This window comes from Eurosta solidaginis, chromosome 1, assembly GCF_040869045.1.
Source record: "Eurosta solidaginis isolate ZX-2024a chromosome 1, ASM4086904v1, whole genome shotgun sequence".
Taxonomy (NCBI): Eukaryota; Metazoa; Arthropoda; class Insecta; order Diptera; family Tephritidae; genus Eurosta; species Eurosta solidaginis.
Window position 1 is genome coordinate 319,751,205 of NC_090319.1, and position 20,646 is coordinate 319,771,850.

Consider the following 20,646-nt stretch of genomic DNA (forward strand, 5'->3'; position numbering starts at 1 on the left):
TAAAATTCCAGTTGATAAACGCAACGTCACATTTGAATCGGTCGAATCTATTATGCAATTGGATCCAATTTATATGAGTTAATTTTGTTTAATGGAGATCCAGAATATTTGCATGCTGAACTACAAATTCTTCTAGATTCATGACAAGAATGTGAAAACTTCAAAGATATTTCTAAAGTAGTGTTAAAGTTGAAAAATGTCATTCGCGTGGCACAAAAACTCGTTCGTTTTATTTTGACTGCTCGTATAACATCAGCTTCTTGTGAACGGTCATTTAGTAAATTGAAGATACCCTGCAAAAATTGTTGGATTACGTGTTCCATTTTCTTCATGTTGGAGTACTCTAACAATATACTCCTTTGCAACGCGTTTGCGGACCACCATCAGCCGATCATTGCTCGTTTTTTAACGACCGTGATCACGACACGATGACGATCGAACAGAGTTTCCAAAAGTAAAATATTGCATACAAATAACTGATAATAAAATTTTACTATGGCAACTCTGATAAAATGCAACAGCGTACTGGTTTTATGTATACATACTAAAGTATGTATAGAGAAATATTCTTTATTCACGCAAATGCTAAATAACATAAGAATATTCGTAGTATAAAATATAAAAGTTGTATTGCCCCTCTTCATTTAGTTTTATTTTAAATTAAATTCACTCCGATAATTATTTCCTACACAATTCCTCTTTAGTACTTTGGCATATGATCCGCTGTGGGTGCTCCATGGAGTATTACAGTGAAAGTACTTTGGAAAGTACTCTCACGTATGTACTCTATGGAATACTCACAAACAAAGCGAGGGTGGGATCACCTAATCCTCTCCTAGGACATCGCAATGTTAATTGGAGCACATTTTTTGTATGAATACAGAATAGTTTTGGAACACTCCTATACTCCTAAAGGGTATTCCTTACACTATTTATGGAGTACTCGCATTTTTTGAAGGGTAGCCTGTTTTAGCAATATAGCAGTATTACATATATGCCAAAAATCTCTAAAACAGTATCAAGTGTGCATAAAAGCATGCAACATTTAGAACCATGTGGTCATAAGCAAAAACCGCCTCAGTCCTATGTAGAAGTATAGGAGTCCTGATAAAATTTTGGCAACTTTCCAATTCTGAAAGTAGAGTAAAGGGGGGTAATATGGACCACGCGGGTAATATGGTCCACCCAGTTATCTTGAAATTCCGACGTCACATCCTCCGTTATTTTCGTTTAATTTCTTTGTCTATTCGCGCTAGTTTCCTCAGTTTGAATTTGTCGTTCAGCAAGTGCGGGTATTCGAGTAAAAGTATTTTTTGTGAAATAGTGTTTGCTGATAATTATATGTCAGTAAGTGGAATTTGCGTTTTTATTTAAAATTTATTGTGCAACGAACAAATGGACGAATAACATGCGTTTAATAAATATGTTTTGCTAACTTTAAATGGCTATAGTTTATTAAACATCGTTAGCGTTCGAATTAAACCCAGTTATTTCGACAGCACGTGTTGTGGGTAATATGGACTACCACTATAGGGGCTAATATGGACTAGTGGTCCATATAACCCGCAGAAAAAATTCTTGCTCTTTTCGCTCTATTATCCTTGAGTTCCTTAAGATTTTATTAATGTAGGATATGGCTCCTGGAAAGCGTAAAAACTGGAACACCGAGGACATGAAAAAAGCGATTACAGCGGTACGATCTAATACCTGTGGTTATTTAAAAGCAGCTAAATTGCACAATGTTCCTAAGTCAACTTTAATAAGGCTAGTGTTAAAGGAAGATTCCGAAATCGAAGAAATCGTAAATACAAAACTAGGGCGTAAGCCAGTTTTTCCAGAACATTTTGAAAAGATGCTGGTGGATTACGTTCTGACGATGGAATCGAAATTATTTGGACTAAGCAGAATGGATGTTAAGTACTTAGCCTATCAACTGGCTGAAAAAAATAATATTATGCACCCATTTTCAAAAGAAAATCAGCTTGCGGGTAAAGATTGGCTGCGCGGTTTTTTAAAGAGGAACCCAAATTTAGCGTTCCGCTCTCCAACGGGAACTTCTTTGGCAAGAGCACGAGGCTTTACAAAAGATAATGTGAATACCTTTTTTGATATTCTTGAAAAGGAAATGGATAATTTTATTTATTCAGCCAACAATGTTTTTAACGTTGATGAAACAGGCATAAGCGTCGTCCCGTCAAAATTACCCCAAGTATTGTCAAGGAAGGGTAAAAGGCAGATTGGAAGCCTAACATCTGCAGAGAGGGGATCTACGATCACAACTATTGTTTGTATGAGTGCAAGTGGAATATTTGTTCCCCCACTATTTATATTTCCACGTAAGAAGCGCTCAGACTTGTTATTAAAAGGAGCGCCGCCAGGATCAATATACGAATGTCATCCGTCCGGCTGGGTGCAAACATATATTTTTACAATATGGTTTAAGCACTTCATAACACATGTCAAACCATCAGCTGCTTCACCAATATTGCTCGTCTTAGATGGTCATTCAAGTCATACAAGAAATATTGAGATTCTTGATTTGGCTAGAGAAAACCACGTATCTATCGTATCCATCCCTCCTCACTCAAGCCACAATATACAGCCTCTAGATAAAACTTTCATGGGGCCTCTTAAAAGATATCTTTCGGAAGAAATACGTGTTTGGATGCGTTCGAATTGCAGAGCTTTGACGCACTTCGATATGGCAGACCTATATGGAAAGGCGTATATGCGAGTTCAGAGTGGGGAAATCGCAATCAATGGATTTCGCACCACCGGTATATTTCCCCTGAACAGGCATATATTTCGTGATGATGAGTTTTTAGCTGCCGATGAGGAAGAACCACATTCTCCTCCTCGAATTTGTGAAAGCGCTTGCGAAGCACCCGAAGAAATACTGAATAACGAAAGCACAGTAGAATCAGAAACCGCGTCTCGGGTAATAACACCGATGGAAATATCTCCGGTTCCTATAAAAAAAACGAAGCGTTCTAATCGTGGCAGACCAGCAGGAAAGTCGACGTTATTAACGTCTTCTCCGTATAAGAAATCACTACAAATTTCGTTGGAAAAAGCAGCTGAAAGCAAACCTCTAAGAGAAACCAAAAAACGTCAAGATAGTCATTCTAATAAGCCCAGCACCTCCAAGAAAAATATTAAAAAATTTAATTTTGCAAAAGAAAAGTTCGCAGGTAAGACTGCTTAAGCAAAAATTTTGATTAAATTTGTAAAACATTCGTTCTCTATTTTCATTCAAGAATCCAGCACTTCCAAATCAGTTATGAAAACAATGAACTCCGCGAGAGAAAAATGCCCAGGTAAAGTTATTAAAGTAAAGGTTTTGATTTAGTATTTATAATATCGTCTTCTTCTTATATCTTTTCAGGAAAAAGGAAGAAGACAAATTCATCATCCTCTTCGGATTTGGATGATAGTTATAGCGTCCGGGACGAATCTGACGAATTTTTAGAATTTGCAAACGCCGCTGAGAAAGAGGATGCGAAATGCCTATATTGCTCTACTTTTTATTCGGAAGATCGATCTGGTGAGATATGGGTTCAATGCGTCTCTTGCAACAATTGGAGCCATGAAGAATGTGCTGGTTGTGAACAAGATCTATTTATATGCGACATGTGTACACAGTAAACACTGCGGCTAATATGAACTACCTGGTCCATATTACCCCCTAATTTTTTTTTTTCGCCTTTCTGGGTATTTTTAACTTTTTACATTTTTTTTATATTTTTTGAGTTTCGATTTATGCTATTGCAATAAAAAATAAAAATGAATTGTTTTTTAAAGTCAATAAAATTTTTTTCATTGTATTATCTCATGTATTTGGTGAATTGTTGACCAAGAAAAGATTGGTGGTCCATATTTGCCTACTTTACTCTAAGCATACTAAATTTTCGAGAAAATCAATATTCTAGTAAGTGAGTTGAAAAACGATCAAAAAACTACACATTCCCATAATAATACTTATAGAAATGTTCAAAAATTTTATTATTAGACCGTGAACTCAAAAAAGTTTTCGCGTATGAGCATTTGGGTGTGTCCTATTTGTATGACGGCAATAAATGTATATAATTTTCAAGCACGCCATTATGACCGACGTTTATATCTAGAGGGGATTATTGTTAGTAGGAAAAACTTGCTAAAAATAAAGTGCATCCTAATGTACATACAAACATGCACACATACATATGTATACCACATAGTATAGCCTCCACTCCCCAATCACCTATAGACACCTCAAATATTTATTAATACATTTTAAGTAATTGTTAAAGTTCATGGCGCATTGCCACTATCGACATTCCAACGGAAGTTTAATAAACCTTTGACCTTTAATACATACATATCTACACATACTCTTGCAATCATTTTTTGGATCATTCGTCTTAGTAGATTATCGTCCTTTCTCTCTGCAAGCTGCTAAATACTGCAGTTGCCTTTAGCGGCTCAATTATGCTTCAGATTGAGCGTGAAATTTTTGATGTAGCAAAGCGCATGTTATATTTAAACATATTGTCAAGCAAACATTTTACATACAAACATATATGAAGACATAGTGAGTGTGGGATCCACAGTTCGGCAAGATCACACATGCGTTACAACAACTGCGTCAATATCCTGTTGTTATACTGTGGATATAGCTACTTTGTTTTTACTGTTGTGGTGATAATTTATAGTGTTAGAGAGGGAGTGAAAGAGTCTTTTGAGCAGAAATTCTGTACGATTTGAATTGCGAAGCTGCTTAAAGGTATCGAAGTTGGATGCCCAATAGTTGTGCCAAGTGCTCTTCCAGGCCGTGCATAGGGTAGCCGTGGACTTGTACGCTGGAGAGGCTTGGAGCATAGGCCACCAATGGAAGGCCTAAGCCCATTGCTATTATTGTACAGTCGCTTGCATAGGAAGCAATGGCAATTCCATTTGGTGGGAAAAGGATCTTCGATATGTAAAACATGTTAAATTAAGACGGAATGGGACACCACCCTTTGGCATACTCTATTTGATTTTCTGGACTTGGATGTTTCATTCCTAAGTGCCGCCAAGGTGAATTGTGCCTTAGTCAGGGGTCTTCATATCATAGCACAATTGTCCAAAGTCGATTGACGCAGATTGTTTCGCTCTTTCGTTTGCTGAAAATGTTAGTCGTCGCTGAAGAAGCGCAGTGCCAACATCGGAGGATACTATTTATATACGCATTACGCGGAATATTTAAGTTTTTTATACTCAGCTGAGCAGAGCTCACAAAGTATATTAATTTTGTTCGCATAATGGTACCCTGTAAACTAATGGAGATAGGTATAGACTTCTATATATCAAAATGATCTGGGCGAAAAAAGAAATTCACTTAGCCATGTCCGTCCGTCCGTCCGTCCGTGAACACGATAACTTGAGTAAATTTTGAGGTATTTTGATGAAATTTGGTATGTAAGTTCCTGTGCACTCATCTCAGATCGCTTTTTAGAATGAATGAAATCGGACTATAACCACGCCCACTTTTTCGATATCGAAAATTTCGAAAAACAGAAAAAGTGCGATAATTCATTACCAAAATTGGATAAAGCAATGAAACTTGGTAGGCGGATTGACTTTAGGACATAGAATAGAAAATTAGAAAAATTTTGGACAATGGGCGTGGCAACACCCACTTTTAAAAGAAGGTAATTTAAAAGTTTTGCAAGCTGTAATTTGGCAGTCGTTGAAGATATCATGACGAAATTTAGCAGGAACAAGTTACTCCTATTACTATATGTGTTCTAAATAAGAATTAGAAAAATCGGATGACGAACACGCCCACTGCGAAAAAAAATTTTTTTTAAGTAAAATTTTAACAAAAATTTAATATCTTTACAGTATATAAGTAAATTATATCAACATTCAACTCCAGTAATGATATGGTGCAACAAAATACAAAAATAAAAGAATATTTCAAAATGGGCGTGGCTCCGCCCTTTTTCATTTGATTTGTCTAGGATACTTTTAATGCCATAAGTCGAACAAAAATTTACCAATTCTTGTTAAATTTGGTAAGGGCATAGCTTCTATGACGATAACTGTGATAATGGGCGAAATCGGTTGAAGCCACGCCCAGTTTTTATACACAGTCGACCGTCTGTCCTTCCGCTCGGCCGTTAACACGATAACTTGAGCAAAAATCGATATATCTTTACTAAACTTAGTTCACGTACTTATCTGAACTCTCACTTTATCTTGGTATTAAAAATGGGCGAAATCCGACTATGACCACGCCCACTTTTTCGATATCGAAAATTTCGAAAAATAAAAAAAATGTCATAATTCTATACTAAATACGAGAAAAGTGATGAAACATGGTAATTGGATTGGTTTATTGACGCAAAATATAACTTTACAAAAAACTTTGTAAAATGGGTGTGACACCTACCATATTAAGTAGAAGAAAATGAAAAAGTTCTGCAGGGCGAAATCAAAAGCCCTTTGAATCATTGGCAGAATACTGTTCGTGGTATTACATATATAAATAAATTAGCGATATCCGACAGAAGGTGCTCTGGGTCACCCTGGTCCACATTTTGGTCGATATCTCGAAAACGCCTTCACATATAAAACTAAGGGCCACTCCCTTTTGAAACCCTCATTAATAACTTTAATTTGATACCCATATCGTACAAACACATTCTAGAGTCACCCCTGGTCCACCTTTATGGCGATATCCCGAAATGGCGTCCACCTATAGAACTATGGCCCACTCCCTTTAAAATACTCTTGAATACCTTCCTTTTGATACCCGTGTCATACAAACATATTCCAGGGTTACCCTAGGTTCATTTTCCTAAATGGTGATTTTCCCTTATTTTGTCTCCAAAGCTCTCGGCTGAGTATGCAATGTTCGGTTACACCCTAACTTAACCTTCCTTACTTGTTAATGTTGAATTTTATTTTAATTCTTTGGTACTTCTCACGTTGTCCCACAATACTAATTTCGTAGCATATTTACGAAATAATTATTGAATGTCAGCAAACAATGCGTGCATTCTCCTTGCTGCGGTGCTAGTTCATCAACGACTAAACCACTACCACTCCGATCATAGAGCTCTAACCAACATAGTTACAGTTTCATGTTCGATACGCCAAGCGCTACGAGTACTGTCCTGTGTTGTTTCTTGATGTAGACCGAAATATATCTGGGTGTTAATAACGTTTAACGCGGAGGTAGTGCTATGCGAACTAGGAAGCATAGTGGTTTCCAGTGTCTTCGTTAATCACGAAAGAAAAGATATAGGACGATATGAATCTCCTGACTTCTTAGGCTTAAATAACGGGACAACCTTTGCCAATCTCCAAATTTCAGAAATGACCAAGGAGGATAGATAAAGTTGAAAACAGGCCCCAGGTTGCTCAGTGCTTCAACGCCAAGATGTTTTGACATTGGCATGACTATTCCGTCAGGGCAAGTGGCCTTGGAAGTTTTGGCCTTTACTACAACTTTTGTGTTTGTTGGCTTGACGTCTGATCCTGGAAACGGAAGGATGGATAATATATTTGAGCGCGACAGACCTCCGAAATGCGATAAACACTTTGTAGTTATGTTTTGTCGGATCATGGGGACTTCACTTTTGATCACAACTTATTAAGTTTGCATTTGTATCCCGTATTCTACCCCTGCAGTGACGATACGATGACAAATCAATGAACTTGCGAGATTCTGGGTGCGAAAGGCCTCCCTTGATCTCTATAATTGGCGTCATTTGTCTTTACTCTCTCTATCTTTCTTACGCCACAACCAAACTTACTTCAAGAACAAATGAGATATTACTTGTATCTGCACTGGGAGAGTGTAGGTTAGGTTGAAACCGGCTGGTCTGTAAGTACCTTTTATAGACTGAATATGTTCATAGTGCTAGTAAAAGTTTTTCCGACGACTTCCCTCTGTTCGACCTCCTCTGTCTGTACCTTTCCGAGCTTATTGACTCCCCGCTATCCATCATTATATTTATTACACATTTCCGATCGATCCAATATGGTTGTAACATCCATTGTCCGACAGGGTGGATATGGGGAGGAAAAACCGTTCGCTACAGCAACAACCCTTGCTGTAGTTAGGCCATTGTTACTTTCTCAGGCCCAGGTGCTGACATAGGTCTGGCAAATACAGCTAAATAAACCACTTAGCTGAAAACCATCGAATATGCACGGTCCGCATAACACCTTAAATTAGGGGTTGTCAGTTCCTGGTCTCGGAACTTCCGACAACTTCCTATGCCTGGACCCCCGTTTTTAGAATCCGAAAGTGAATATTTAAATTTTTATTTCTTTCAAAAGATATAAGCAAAAATCGGTTTAAATTATCATGTGATTGTTGCATTTTGTCAGATTTGTTGTACACACACACACACTAACGCAGAAAGGTTTTCTGTGCGCATTTAATTTTGATCCCCAAACCGGTGTTGGACGCACCCATGGTTTTTCTTTAAATCGTGTCCGAAGGCCGCCAAGACAGAAAGGTGTTCTGGGCCAAAAGAACTATGGAACGGGCCCCATATTTCGGACTCTCTCTGGGTAATTTTATGGTTTTGTGTAAATATCTTTCGACACAAATAAAATTTTTAATTTCCGCTTTCGGATTCTAAAAACGGTGGTCGAAACGCGTGTTTTGATAACCCCTTTGATAAAAATTAGGTGGTGCACCGTTTTGTAAAACGTTAACTTATTTTTATTCAGCTTTTCCTTGGCCAAAAAAGTATTTTAGATACAAGTTCTTGCTTGTAAATCCAGGAATAATAATTCTCACTTACAAGTCACTGTACAATCACACCCACCCAATCATCGCCAAACAGCTGTTTGCTTTTCATTTAGTTTTTTTCTTCTTTCTTTCTTCGCTGTTGCATTTGTATGGCTCGTTAGCCGCCTTATTGGTGTTGTTGTTGTTGCTGCAGCATATTGCTGTCGTTACTCGCTAATCAATTTGTCATACATGCTAATTTTGCGCTAGTTTCTAGAATAAACCAATAAAATAAAACGAACGAATATGAAGGAGTCCAACAGCAAAGAACTCGAAAGCGAGCTGCCACGCGTGCGTTGAAGTCAAGCAATGCCAAACGGACGCTGAAGTGTGGGTGACGATGATGCAGTCGTCAGTTAGTTAGCAAATCAGTTGCTTGGTCAGATGCATTTTTTTTAGAGAATTGGTTTTGGGGTCTGCTGCAAGAAGAATTCGCTATGCATATGCATTTACAGGAAAAAAATTCCAGTAAGGAATTGGGCTTACATATGGATGTACATACATATGTATGTAGATATGTGTGCTTGTATGAGTACAATTGTTATAGGTTGTCATAAGTTTTGAAAAACGTTTTTGTTTTCAGTTGAAATGTGAATTTGATGAGTTTTAAAGACGTCACAGTTGTTGTTGTTGTCGTTAATGTTAATGTTGTTATTACAGTTGTCGCCTCTCAATATCGTCATTTAACACTACTCATATACATACATATAAATTTACGTATGTATACAGTTCATATTTACAAGCTTGAGTTGTTGCAGTTGCTTTGCTTCATTGCTTACAATGGTTCCTGGAAGCATAATAGTAAATATTCCCTTGTGCCCTTGGAGCTTATGGAATTGCTTCTGCGATGTCGCTGTGAGCTTTGTGACGTTTTTGCACGCATACTAACAACATACACTAATACATGTACACATGCATGCAAATACATATGTTAACTTACATATTTACATACATAGCAATATCCCATTACTTTTTCGTTTGCTTAGTGAAAACTATTTACAGATACTTAATTTTATTATGTACGAGAGTACTAAATATATTTTCCCCCTTTCTAAGTAGATGCACATTCTTACAAACACATTCTTATGGTGCTATATATAGGTGTTTGAAAATAAATTTAAAATATGCAAATTAGCAATGGGTAATTTGCATTTTGAAAAACGTCAGCTACAGCTCATAAAAGCCTCGAAAGACTAGAATTGACCCTGAAGCGAAACAATAAATTGTATACTAGTTTTCAACTAGTAATTTTCGTACCATATTCAAATTTAAAGTATTTATGTGTAATAAAGGGAGGGGTGACACGCCATAACATAAATTTCAATTGACCACTTCGAATGGGTAAGTCAATTGACCTTATGACTAGTTGAAGTGTCCATAACGTCCATTGAACTTTTGTCTGTTGACCTAATGTCATCGCACCGTTCTAAAGTTTCCATAGTCTGAGCTAAATCTCTACACAGGTAACTTCCGCCAAAAGGACGCGGCTCGGTCAGCGTCATCGAGAATTATTTGAACTAAAAGTGGTACGTTCTGGAAGGCGAAGGTAGTCTAAAAGGCACGTGTACAGCATTGAACCCAAATCTCTTCAGTTGCTGGATTGAATCTATGATTTGAAGAAGGGACGTCAACGTATTATTATAGGAGGGATCAGCATATGGAGCAACCTACAGAGCAAGAGGAAAAATGTTGGCAAATATTCTGACGCTTTAATGACTACAGTCACAGCAAAACTCGCTTCAATTGATAAGTGAGCTCACGGAAACGGCACTTTGCGGTATTTTGCGATCGGCCAACCCAAACGGCTGCGGAGGAATGCAAAGAAAAACTGGTGTTGTCCTGCTCACTAGAAAAACAAAAATATCCTTCAAATTGCAGAAACTGTTTGGCACAACAATACATCTTTATTTTGAAGCCAAATATCTTAGCATAATTATCCACTCTATAAATTAAATTGAAAAATGAACCTTGAAGAGAGATCAAATAAAGCTATGCCAGAGAAATATATCTGCGAAAGATCCTTGGAGACAGCTGGGTACTGTTGCCGTATATCTTACATGGTATGCAAAAAATAAAAAAAAATGCAAGGCGCGATAACCTCCGACCAGATTTTAGGCCGACATTCTCTTCCAATTTGCGTCGTGCTCCTTTTAATTGTTCCTTTTCATGGAAGTAATATACTTGGAGTGCTTGCGAAATACTGCCGAGGGCCGACCCCGCTTAGAAAAATTTTCTTCATGGTATGCACAATCCAATTTTTATATCGATAACGTATGTCGCTGTAGTCTGGTGGATGACGCTAGACTAAAAGTGCAATGAACTGAAGATTGGTGCGGGGTTAACGTTTATGTGGTACCTCCGCATGTGTTCGTTCAGGGATTGCCTACAAAAGGGTATCTTAGGCTGAGTTCTACAATGTTGAAATCAGTCTACTATGGGCACTCACCTTAAACAGACTACTTGGCAAAAGGACGGCCGACCTAACGTCTAACACGCACCCTTATGGTCATTGTCGTCGTAGGCTCTGAACGACGACGATATGTTAAATTCAGTATTGTCATCGTCGCCATCACACGACGCCATTTTTGTCGACGCTGTTTTTACTGACGACAGAAGGGAAATTTGTAAGTAAAATATTACTTGTTGTTTTCAGAACATATCTGAAGGCAGACTTATTGAGACGAAAATAGTCTTAAAATCTGAAATAAAGTAAAATATTGTGACGAATATTAGCAACACTAAGGCATACTATCATCTCTAAGCCGATACTAAGCAGACACTTGATCTACATAAACAAATCAATCATTATGTCTACACATATGTACCTACAAGAAGCGGAGAGATATGCACAAACACATGCATATATCTGAGATACTCTCAAAAGTATGCAATCATCGGTCGAAATATCACTCACATATACACGCGCATATGAGAAGCTATAAACGTGCATCTGTAGGTTATAGCTGGTGAGTTTATAGCTGGTGAGTTTATAGCTGGTAAACAAGTAGTAAATTTTAGTAGAAGAAACGCCTAGAAGTATGCAAACGACACAGCACAGAGTATAAAAGGAGCAAAAGCTGAGTAAGCATAATCAGTTTGATATAGCAAGCTATTGGTTGTGAAGTACTTTAATAAAGGCCATTTTGCATTATTGAATATTGGAGTTATTTATTCAACAGTTTAGTGATTCGAACGTTAGCAGAAGATTTGGAATAAGCGGAATTTCCCTAAATTCGTTACAATATTTCCAGCTGAAACATTAATAAATTCTAAAGCCCCCGAAAGTTGTTATACTTACTTGTTGTCTGGAAAACGAAATACATCGGAGTTATTCTTAATTTTTTTCTATTGAGTCTAAGCTCCTCTTTATTATTTTCGTCATTAGAGCTCGCACAACTGTCATAATAAAACATTTTTGTAAAATCTTGAAATGAAATATTTAAACAAGTCTCAAATCGCGAGAAAAGATACAGATATAGTAAAAAAATCGAACAGCTGATCCAGAAATGGAAGAGATGGTATATTTTCCTTTCGTTTTATCGATTAATTATCGTCGTCGTCGCAACAAGCTTAGCCAATACCGATTTGGTGTCGAAGTGACGACGACGTCGATACGATGTGAAGTCAACTAAAAATCGACGACGATGTCGACGACGACAATGACAATAAGAGTGATTGACTATATTACAACAGTTTTTAACTTCCATGTACAAATCAACAGATTCCATTCTCTCCTGCATGGATTTCCAGCCGGATGTGCTTAAAAAGACAGCAACTAGACTGCTTCAGGACATTTTTGTAAAGCAGTTTTTTATTTATTTAATAATTTGATAAAAATTTAAATAACATGATATCAGGACGGGCAGCTGTTTTCATTATACCTTGTTAATCTCCTCAAAGCCTTTTCTCCCCGCAGTGGCATTCGATTTTTCTTAGTTAGGTGCAATAAGAAACATTCTTTACGGCGCTATAACTCGGTTAGAAGAAAGAACTTTGTGAAAACAACTTCAAAACTTAAAACAATACCAAAATAATGACATATCTATCAGTTCAAAAAATCGAATGTCAAATAGCGAAGTAACAAACAAAAAAAACAAAAATATATATGTGAAAAAATTCAGTCACAGACCATCACAAGATTATACTTAAATTTGGGCGCCTGTTCAATTTCTTTCCACCGACCAAGACTAGAAGCCTGTAAAGCATTTGGCAACATTGTACCATAAAATAAGTTGTTTTTATGTTGGCCTGTGATCCAAATATTACCGACTAGTTGAGCCTGGGAACTCACTTGTTTTGGTGCAGTCTGAAACTAGTGGATTTGACTGTGGGGTATATACAAACATACATCAACTGACATTTGACGGTTTACGATCGCAAGTGTTGCATAAAAATGGTTTTTGAATGAATATATTTAGTTTTAGTACTTTTTGCAACAAAAAATTTGAGAGTGCTGGAAGGAGGGTTGAAATGTTAAACATCTTATTTTTTACTTTCACAAATAGGGACATAAGCAAAACAAAATAAAGTACAAGTAGGATTACGGTATCTAATATTAAGCATCGATAATATACTTATTTTACCTATCGTTTCTCAAATATCGGATATATCGCAGTAAACTCTATAAAGTATGAGCCAATGTGAACCCATAGCGGCCCAGGGATAAAAAGCTCTCTATCATCCTTTTTACGGTAGGATGAAAATGTGGTGTTCTTAGCTAAGCCAACACATATTTTCACCTGTCAGACGGTCTTCCTACTAGGGACTGCTGAAATCTAGGATATACACCTTTCTTGGTGCTTCCAAGAAGTTGAGTTTATTCAGAAAACAAGGAGAAGGCTCTCAGTTGTAAGAAATTGAATGCTACATTAAGAAAATAGTTTAATTAGTTCTAATTTTTTCTATGTTTAAAGAGGGTTTTTATTTTCAATGTAGTGTCGCATTAAAAATTTATGAATTTGATGGTATTGTTATACTCAGCGTGTATTATAACTTGGATTCGATAATGGTTGTGTATATCACAGAGAGGAATCGAGATAGATATAGACTCCATTATCGGCTTCGAAATAGATTTTGATTGGACCATGTTCGTTCGTCCGTTAACACGATAGCTTGAGTAAAAATTGATATCTTTACGAACTTTGGTATAACGATTTATCTGCACCCAGAACACATTGTCGAAATCAAACAATAACAATAAAAATGAAAAAAAAGTGCGGTTATTTTATTACCAAATACCGATAAATTTATAAAACATGATGAGTCGGTTGACTTTATCCGAGCTGAAAACATATTGGCATTGGAAATGGTCGAAATGAGATTATAATCCATCACACTTTTTCGATATCGCAAATTTCAAAAACTTATAAAACTGGGACAATAAATTAACAAATAGTGATAAAGGAAGCCGCAAATCAAGAGATGTTGATACAATTTTGCAACTTCATATGGTAGGGTAAAGTACGAAAATTAATAACAAAAAAATAAATGTGCGTGGCTCAGCTCCTTTTTAGTCAATCTCTACACAACTAATTTAATTTGTATTCTTAGCAGTGATGCACATTGCTAAAAGTCCAATGTTATAAAGATCTTGAGAGCGCGTCTATAAGTATTCCACAAAATTAAGATTAAACTTATAGAATTAGTTTGTACCTAAAGGTGTAATGGTTTTCCTTACCAACAAAAAGGTGAGTTCATAACTCAGCTCCCGAGAACCTAGTTGATGGATAAGTGAAATTCAGAAATATGTGCTAGTAACCATCGCCGTTTGTAAACTTTGAAATTTTTCTCTAATATCACTAATTTAATTTGGTAATAACATTGTTTTAAGGACAGTAACAGATGGGTTATAATGTTCAGTCACGTCCGAGTTTTCTTCGACTTTTCCTTCATTAGTTTTCTTTTTTCAAGACATCCCATATTAGTAATATTCATCGAACACCAGTGACTTAGATTCCGAGGGTAGGGATACCAACATATGGAACTTTGAATTTGTATGGAAAGTTGCCCAGTCCCTTTTTCAAATATTGCCAAAAATAATTTGTTAAAACGGAGACGTGAACAATATTAGCAACTATGCCAAGTTTCATTAGTGTGACCTAAGCGGTTCAGGAGAAATGTGATATGGAAAGAAAATATATTATGTAAGCCACCACACCCTCTTCTCCAATTCCTTCCACTTTCCTCCACTGATAATATCACATACGCTATTTGCCTCACAGTTATCTGATTTTTAAGATGTTGGTTTGCATATTAGATGACACGCCCCCTATATACCAAAACTACAAATTAGATACAAAAAGGAGTTGAAAAATTTGCGTGCGAATTATTTGTATACATATTGTAACGAATTTTGGGAAATTCCGCTTATTTGAAACCTTCTTCTAACGTTCGTATTGCTTAACTGTTGAATAAATCACTCCAATATTCAGTATTGCAAACTGGTCTTTAATTAGATTACTTTGGGAGTAGTACTTCACAATTATACTTCACAACCAATAGCGTGTTTAAATCAAACTGAATACTGACTACCCAGCTTGCGCTGCTTTTATACTCTCCGTTGCTTTATTCGCATATTTTTACTAAAGTCTAGACGTTTCGCCTTCTAGAACTGCTTTATCTCCTGCTTGGTAATTGAGCTACACATATGCGTGTGGATGTGTGAGTAACAACTTCGGCTGATGACCACATGTATGCACGTGAAATATCTCTTCGTTGCCTTGTATGCATGTGTATAAATGATGACTGATGTATTCATGTATACAAGTGTGGCTTGCTTCATGTTTTTGTTGTTGCGTGATTATTTACCAACAGCCGGGTGATGTCAAAACTCGCCACAATATAGATAGATACCATATTAAAGTTTTGTGGGTGCACACTCCTTTACACGGTTTCCCACTTTTCGTTAAATTTTGATATAATCAATAAATACATTGGTATCACATTATCTGGAGTGATGTAGCTGCAGTAATAACAAATATATGTGATACTGAAATTCGAGTTTGTATGAGAGATGTCACGCCCCTTTTTCCAATATACTCCAATTTGTGTTAAAACGTTGGCTTTAACAATATTTGCAGCTATGCCAAGTTTCAGTAATGTGACTTAAGCGGTACAGGAGATATGTGATATGATGGAAGGAAACATTTGTATGGGAGGTACTACACCCTCTTTTCTAATTCTTTCCACTTTACTCCACTGATATACATAACATTGATCTTGGGCATCTGTCTGCCAAGTATCATTGCCATATTATTACTACCCTCAGAGATATTTGACTTTTCATATGCTGGTATTTCTATCAGATGCCACGCCCCCTACATATCGAAATTACCCACTATTTACTGAAGAACTTTATGTCCTACAAATTGTTGTATGCACATTTTATCCAAATCGGCCAAACGATGCGTCCAAAAAAAAGAGTTTACAAATTTCAGTGTGGCGAATTTTTATATATAGATAGATATATCATTTTGCCTTGCATCTGTTTCTTGCCACTTTACGTCTAAATTTTTGCTACATAACTTTTTTCTTTCTTTGCGCTTAAGTTTCTTTGAAAAAATATCTTTGAGTTTGCGCACTTGTGCCTTTTGTAAGCTTCGAATTTCAATCTAAACCTTTGTTTTTTTTTTCAATTCTTGTTATTTGTTGTTTTTGTGCATGTTTAATGTGTCGGCTATTGTTTTAACTGGTATTGTTTATTTTCAGTAATTTTGTATTACATTGTCAAAGCTTCAATTGAATTTATCATCGTATAACGCCTACTTAACTGCAAGAATCTCTATAGGGTTGAATTAGGACCCGCATAGAATTTCACACATTCCCTCCGCTAAATAACTTGTTATGAAAAAGATCCACTTATGTGGGATGCACAGAATAGTTTGCCTAGGGGCAAGAAATAGTGATTGTTTATACGTAAACATCTTTAGCTCGATTGAATTTGAGACCTTACGTTGAATTAAGATATACTTCCAAGAGTGGAAAGTGAAAAAAATGTGTATTTGATTTCATTATCTAATAATGATACAATTAAATAAATAATAAAAGAATATACTTGAACGAGGGTGGCTCAATTAATAATCGTGGTTTTCATTCTATGCATACACTTCTTTTTAAGTGGCCGTTGCGGTATAGCAGTGGCGTAGTGAGAGGGGGAAAGGGGGACATCTTGCACCGGGCGCTACTCACAGGGGGGCGCCAAATGATCCGCAAAGCAGAACTTCCTGGATAATTTGTATTTTTATTATAACTGATTTCTGGAAAAAATTTTCTATACTAAAAAATACTTGCATATATCCGGAACACTTGCGACAGGTTGTGGAATAATTGAAGCATATAACTTTTTTTCTCACGTTCAATGTTACGATGGGAATTATTAAAAAATGCTTTAAGAAAACTGTAAAACGTGCATCTGTAACACCATGGAGCGCCAGAATTCAAGCGGTTAGCGTTATCGCCGATGGGCTAGAGAATGTAGTAGAACACTTAGAACAATTAGCAGCGGACACTAACACCACAAGTGACACCAGAAGCGAAGCTACAATTCTTTTGCACAATATACAAAATTTTAGTTTCATAACATTAGTTAATTAGGTAAGAAATCTTAAGGAGGATTGAGGAGGAGCTCAGATTACAAAATCCGGGGATGAATTTTAGAGAAACGTATAATGATCTTAAATCATTAGCGACTGAACTATCCGAAATTCGAGACATTCTTTGTGAAGAAGCAATAGAAAAAGTGAAGTTTCTTTGTAAAAAATGGGGTATTGATATAGTAAAACGTTTAAGAAGGCGCCGCAAAATGCCCGCATAATTGGAATGTGACATTTGTCGCGTTATGAACAGTGTTCTCGATCGTCTCCAACAAGAAATACGTACAAGATTTACACGACAAAAGGACCTTTATTTTAAATTTGGATTTTTCTTAGACGTTGAAAATTTGTAACACAAGGATAATAACGACTTAAAAGGAAAGAAAGTAAAAACTTTGGTTATTTCGATGGAACAGAACTTTTTATCGAAATATGTGACTGCAAAATATTACTTCGCAGTAAAAAGGAAATTGAACTTAAAACTCCATTAGAATTACTAACTTTTATAATCTCGTATGGAGAAGATGTTTTTCCAAACTTGAGAGTGGGACTTCATATACTCTTGACTATCTCAGTATCAATTGCTAGCTGCAAACGTTCATTCAGCAAATTAAAACTGATTTTGAAATATTTACAGTTAACGATGGGGCAAGGTTGCCTAAGTATTATATTAATATTATTATTAAATATGTATTTGAGTCTAATTATAGATGATATCTTCAGCCTACCACTTTATTGGTTTATACATTTTTTAATATACAAAATTATATTGTTTTGTTAATATTTTGCCCCGCACGCAAGAAAACCTCACTACGCCACTCCGGTATAGAGCTAGTTTACTAGACGTGGATGTTCAATATGGTCGACATTTGGCGCATCCATGTTGTAAATAAGGTCGCCGATGATTTGGCCGGTGACAGTGTCAGATTTAGCGAGACGAAAAAACTGGAGAGATCAAGGAGATAGACTACCTTGTCTTGGAATCGATGTTTTCATTTTGCTCTATGTCTCATTTTCCACTTTGGTTTGACCTCAGCAGATTTTTGGTGTTCATATCGATCGGCTCCCGTACTGATATGCACTAATTTATTTATTTATTTTTGTTTACAGCGTATGAGGATATGTGTTTGTTTACATATTAAATATCATTACTTGGTTTTTTCGTACCTTTTATTGGTTTAGCATTGCGTTTTTATCAAGATTAACATTGTTTACAAAATTTCATTTTTTTTGATGATTGAGATCAAAGTGGTCTACGATCTTGTTGATAGTGTAAAATAAATTCGAATTGGATTAATATTTTTGATACACCGAAAGAAATAATGCTAGTAAAATCTAGAAACCATCATCAAAATACGCTCTTGCTCCGATGAGTATTTATTTCAAAAAATACTTATTGTTTTAAAAACTCAGGAGCAAGGCTGCTCAAAAATGTTTATTTTGAAGTGCAAATTACAATAAATATACAAAATTATATGTACAATAAAACTTTTTTATTGCTATTAGAGAAAAAAGTGGTTAAAGACATCTGCCTTTACACTGGTATAAAGTATGAATGTTGGAGATTTCGAGTTCAATACTCTGCTTCCGAGAAACTAGCTGATAAAGTAGTGAAATTCAGAAACATGTTCTAGTAACCATCGCCGTTTGTAAACTTTGCAGTTTTTCTCTAATGTAAATAACAAAAACAATTGTATAAAGCAATATGAGCATGTCTCGCTAATTAAATACAGATACAACCTTTTTAAATGAAAAAAAATATATATATATATTTATTTTAAATGTTTAAAGAATTCTGACGGTCCTCTTAACGAATAAATGTTGAATTAAAATTTTTCTCAGTGCTACAATATTGTGGCGATTGTTAGCATCACTATGCTGTTAGTAAATAAATGCAGAACAGCAATAAAGTAACCAGCCACACTTGTGTACATGAACACATCAAAATAATCCATTTACACACGTACATAGAAGGCGAAGAAGAATATATCTCATACACATATGTAGTCATCAGCTAAGAGCAGAATTTGTTACTCACATACAACACGCATATAGCTTAATAACCAAGTAGGCGATAAAATTGTTCGATGTTCGTGAAAAGTCTAGACCTTAGGAGAAATATGCGAACGAGGCAGCAGAGAGTATAAAAGCAGCGCAAGCTGAGGATAACTGATCATTTTGATTTAAAGACGCTAGTACTGAAATGTAATTGAATTTGTCAATTTATCAGGAATTTCCCAATATTCGCTACAATAGCACGCATATAAAGAGTTTAACACACATATTCTGGCTTGTAGTAACTGACAATTGTTTAAAAAACTCCAACTATTCCTTTTATTTATAATTTAATGAAAAATAAACTATAAGAATTGTCAGTCATCGAGCGTCAACTTTTCCCACGGAGCACCAAGCTTCCTACGCACAAATAGCCGCACAAGACTACACAATAAAAGCAACAGATCTGGTCGATTCTATAGATAAGCTGTGCTTAATCATATAGAGTTGTCGATTTTGTCTCTGCAGTTTTTTAACTCACTTTATTTAGCACGACGTGGTTGGCATAAAACTTCTACAAAAGATCCTGCAAAGAAATTTTCTCGAAAAATAAAACAAAGCCGATGAAATAGGCGGGAGATAGTCCCGAAATGGCGCTGAAATGATCTGATAAATAAAAAATAAATAAATAATCTTTTTGAGATAGTTCCCAATTAATCCGGAAAAATTGTTCAAAATGATCCCCAACGTATCTCAAAACAATCCCGAAATATTCCAAAAATAAAGCCGAATTGATTTCGAAAACAATCCCGAAATTATAAGAAAGTGATTCCCAGATGCTCCAAAAACGTTGGCCCATATAGTCTTATACGATCACGGATGAAATACAAATGTAACTCAAATGATAAACATGAATCTGTCAAACTATTTATAAACCCTGTAGGGAAGTCAGCAAGCTAGGTTGAACTGGCCGGTCTATGAGAACCTCACATAGACTGAATGAGTTCGTAGTGTTACCAGTAACTAGTGATACAAATTTCTGGTTCAGAACTAGACCTAAAGTACCAAATAAGTGCTAGTTTCATAGTTTATAAATTTTCTCTAGTTCAATATATATAGGATATCTATAAAAAAAAACTACCACTAGCTTTAAAGAGCTTCGACTATGAATATGCGTTTTTCTTTGCACCGTAAAGCCTTTCCCAGTGATATTCCCCTAGTACGGGGATAAAAACGTACTAGAACCAGCATGTGGAATTCCTGTCAGGTTCGGGACCAACGATATAGTAC

The 20,646-nt window shown here is 36.1% G+C and overlaps 2 protein-coding genes across 3 annotated transcripts in view; both read left to right on the forward strand.

Annotated features, from left to right (window-relative positions):
* The window catches only part of sim (single-minded), a 144,549-nt gene that overhangs the window by 17,539 nt on the left and 106,364 nt on the right, over positions 1–20,646 (forward strand). The gene's annotated exons all lie outside the window — the stretch shown is intronic.
* On the forward strand, positions 1,807–3,804 carry LOC137244026 (uncharacterized). Of its 2 annotated transcripts, XM_067772466.1 has the most exons (4): positions 2,077–2,092; positions 2,178–3,191; positions 3,258–3,317; positions 3,386–3,804. In XM_067772466.1, the coding sequence occupies exons 2-4, from the start codon at positions 2,291–2,293 to the stop codon at positions 3,643–3,645; spliced, it is 1,221 nt and encodes a 406-aa protein (XP_067628567.1). In that variant the 5' UTR covers positions 2,077–2,092; positions 2,178–2,290; the 3' UTR covers positions 3,646–3,804. The 2 variants fall into 2 exon arrangements, with proteins under 2 accessions (XP_067628560.1, XP_067628567.1); XM_067772459.1 differs by having other exon boundaries at positions 1,807–3,191.

Coding starts and splice junctions, on each gene's coding strand:
- LOC137244026 (XM_067772459.1), top strand. CDS start 1,853: ATGCTGGTGGATTACGTTCTGACGATGGAATCGAAATTATTTGGACTA. Junction 3,192..3,257: donor TGCAAAAGAAAAGTTCGCAG/GTAAGACTGCTT, acceptor TTTTCATTCAAG/AATCCAGCACTTCCAAATCA. Junction 3,318..3,385: donor CGCGAGAGAAAAATGCCCAG/GTAAAGTTATTA, acceptor ATATCTTTTCAG/GAAAAAGGAAGAAGACAAAT.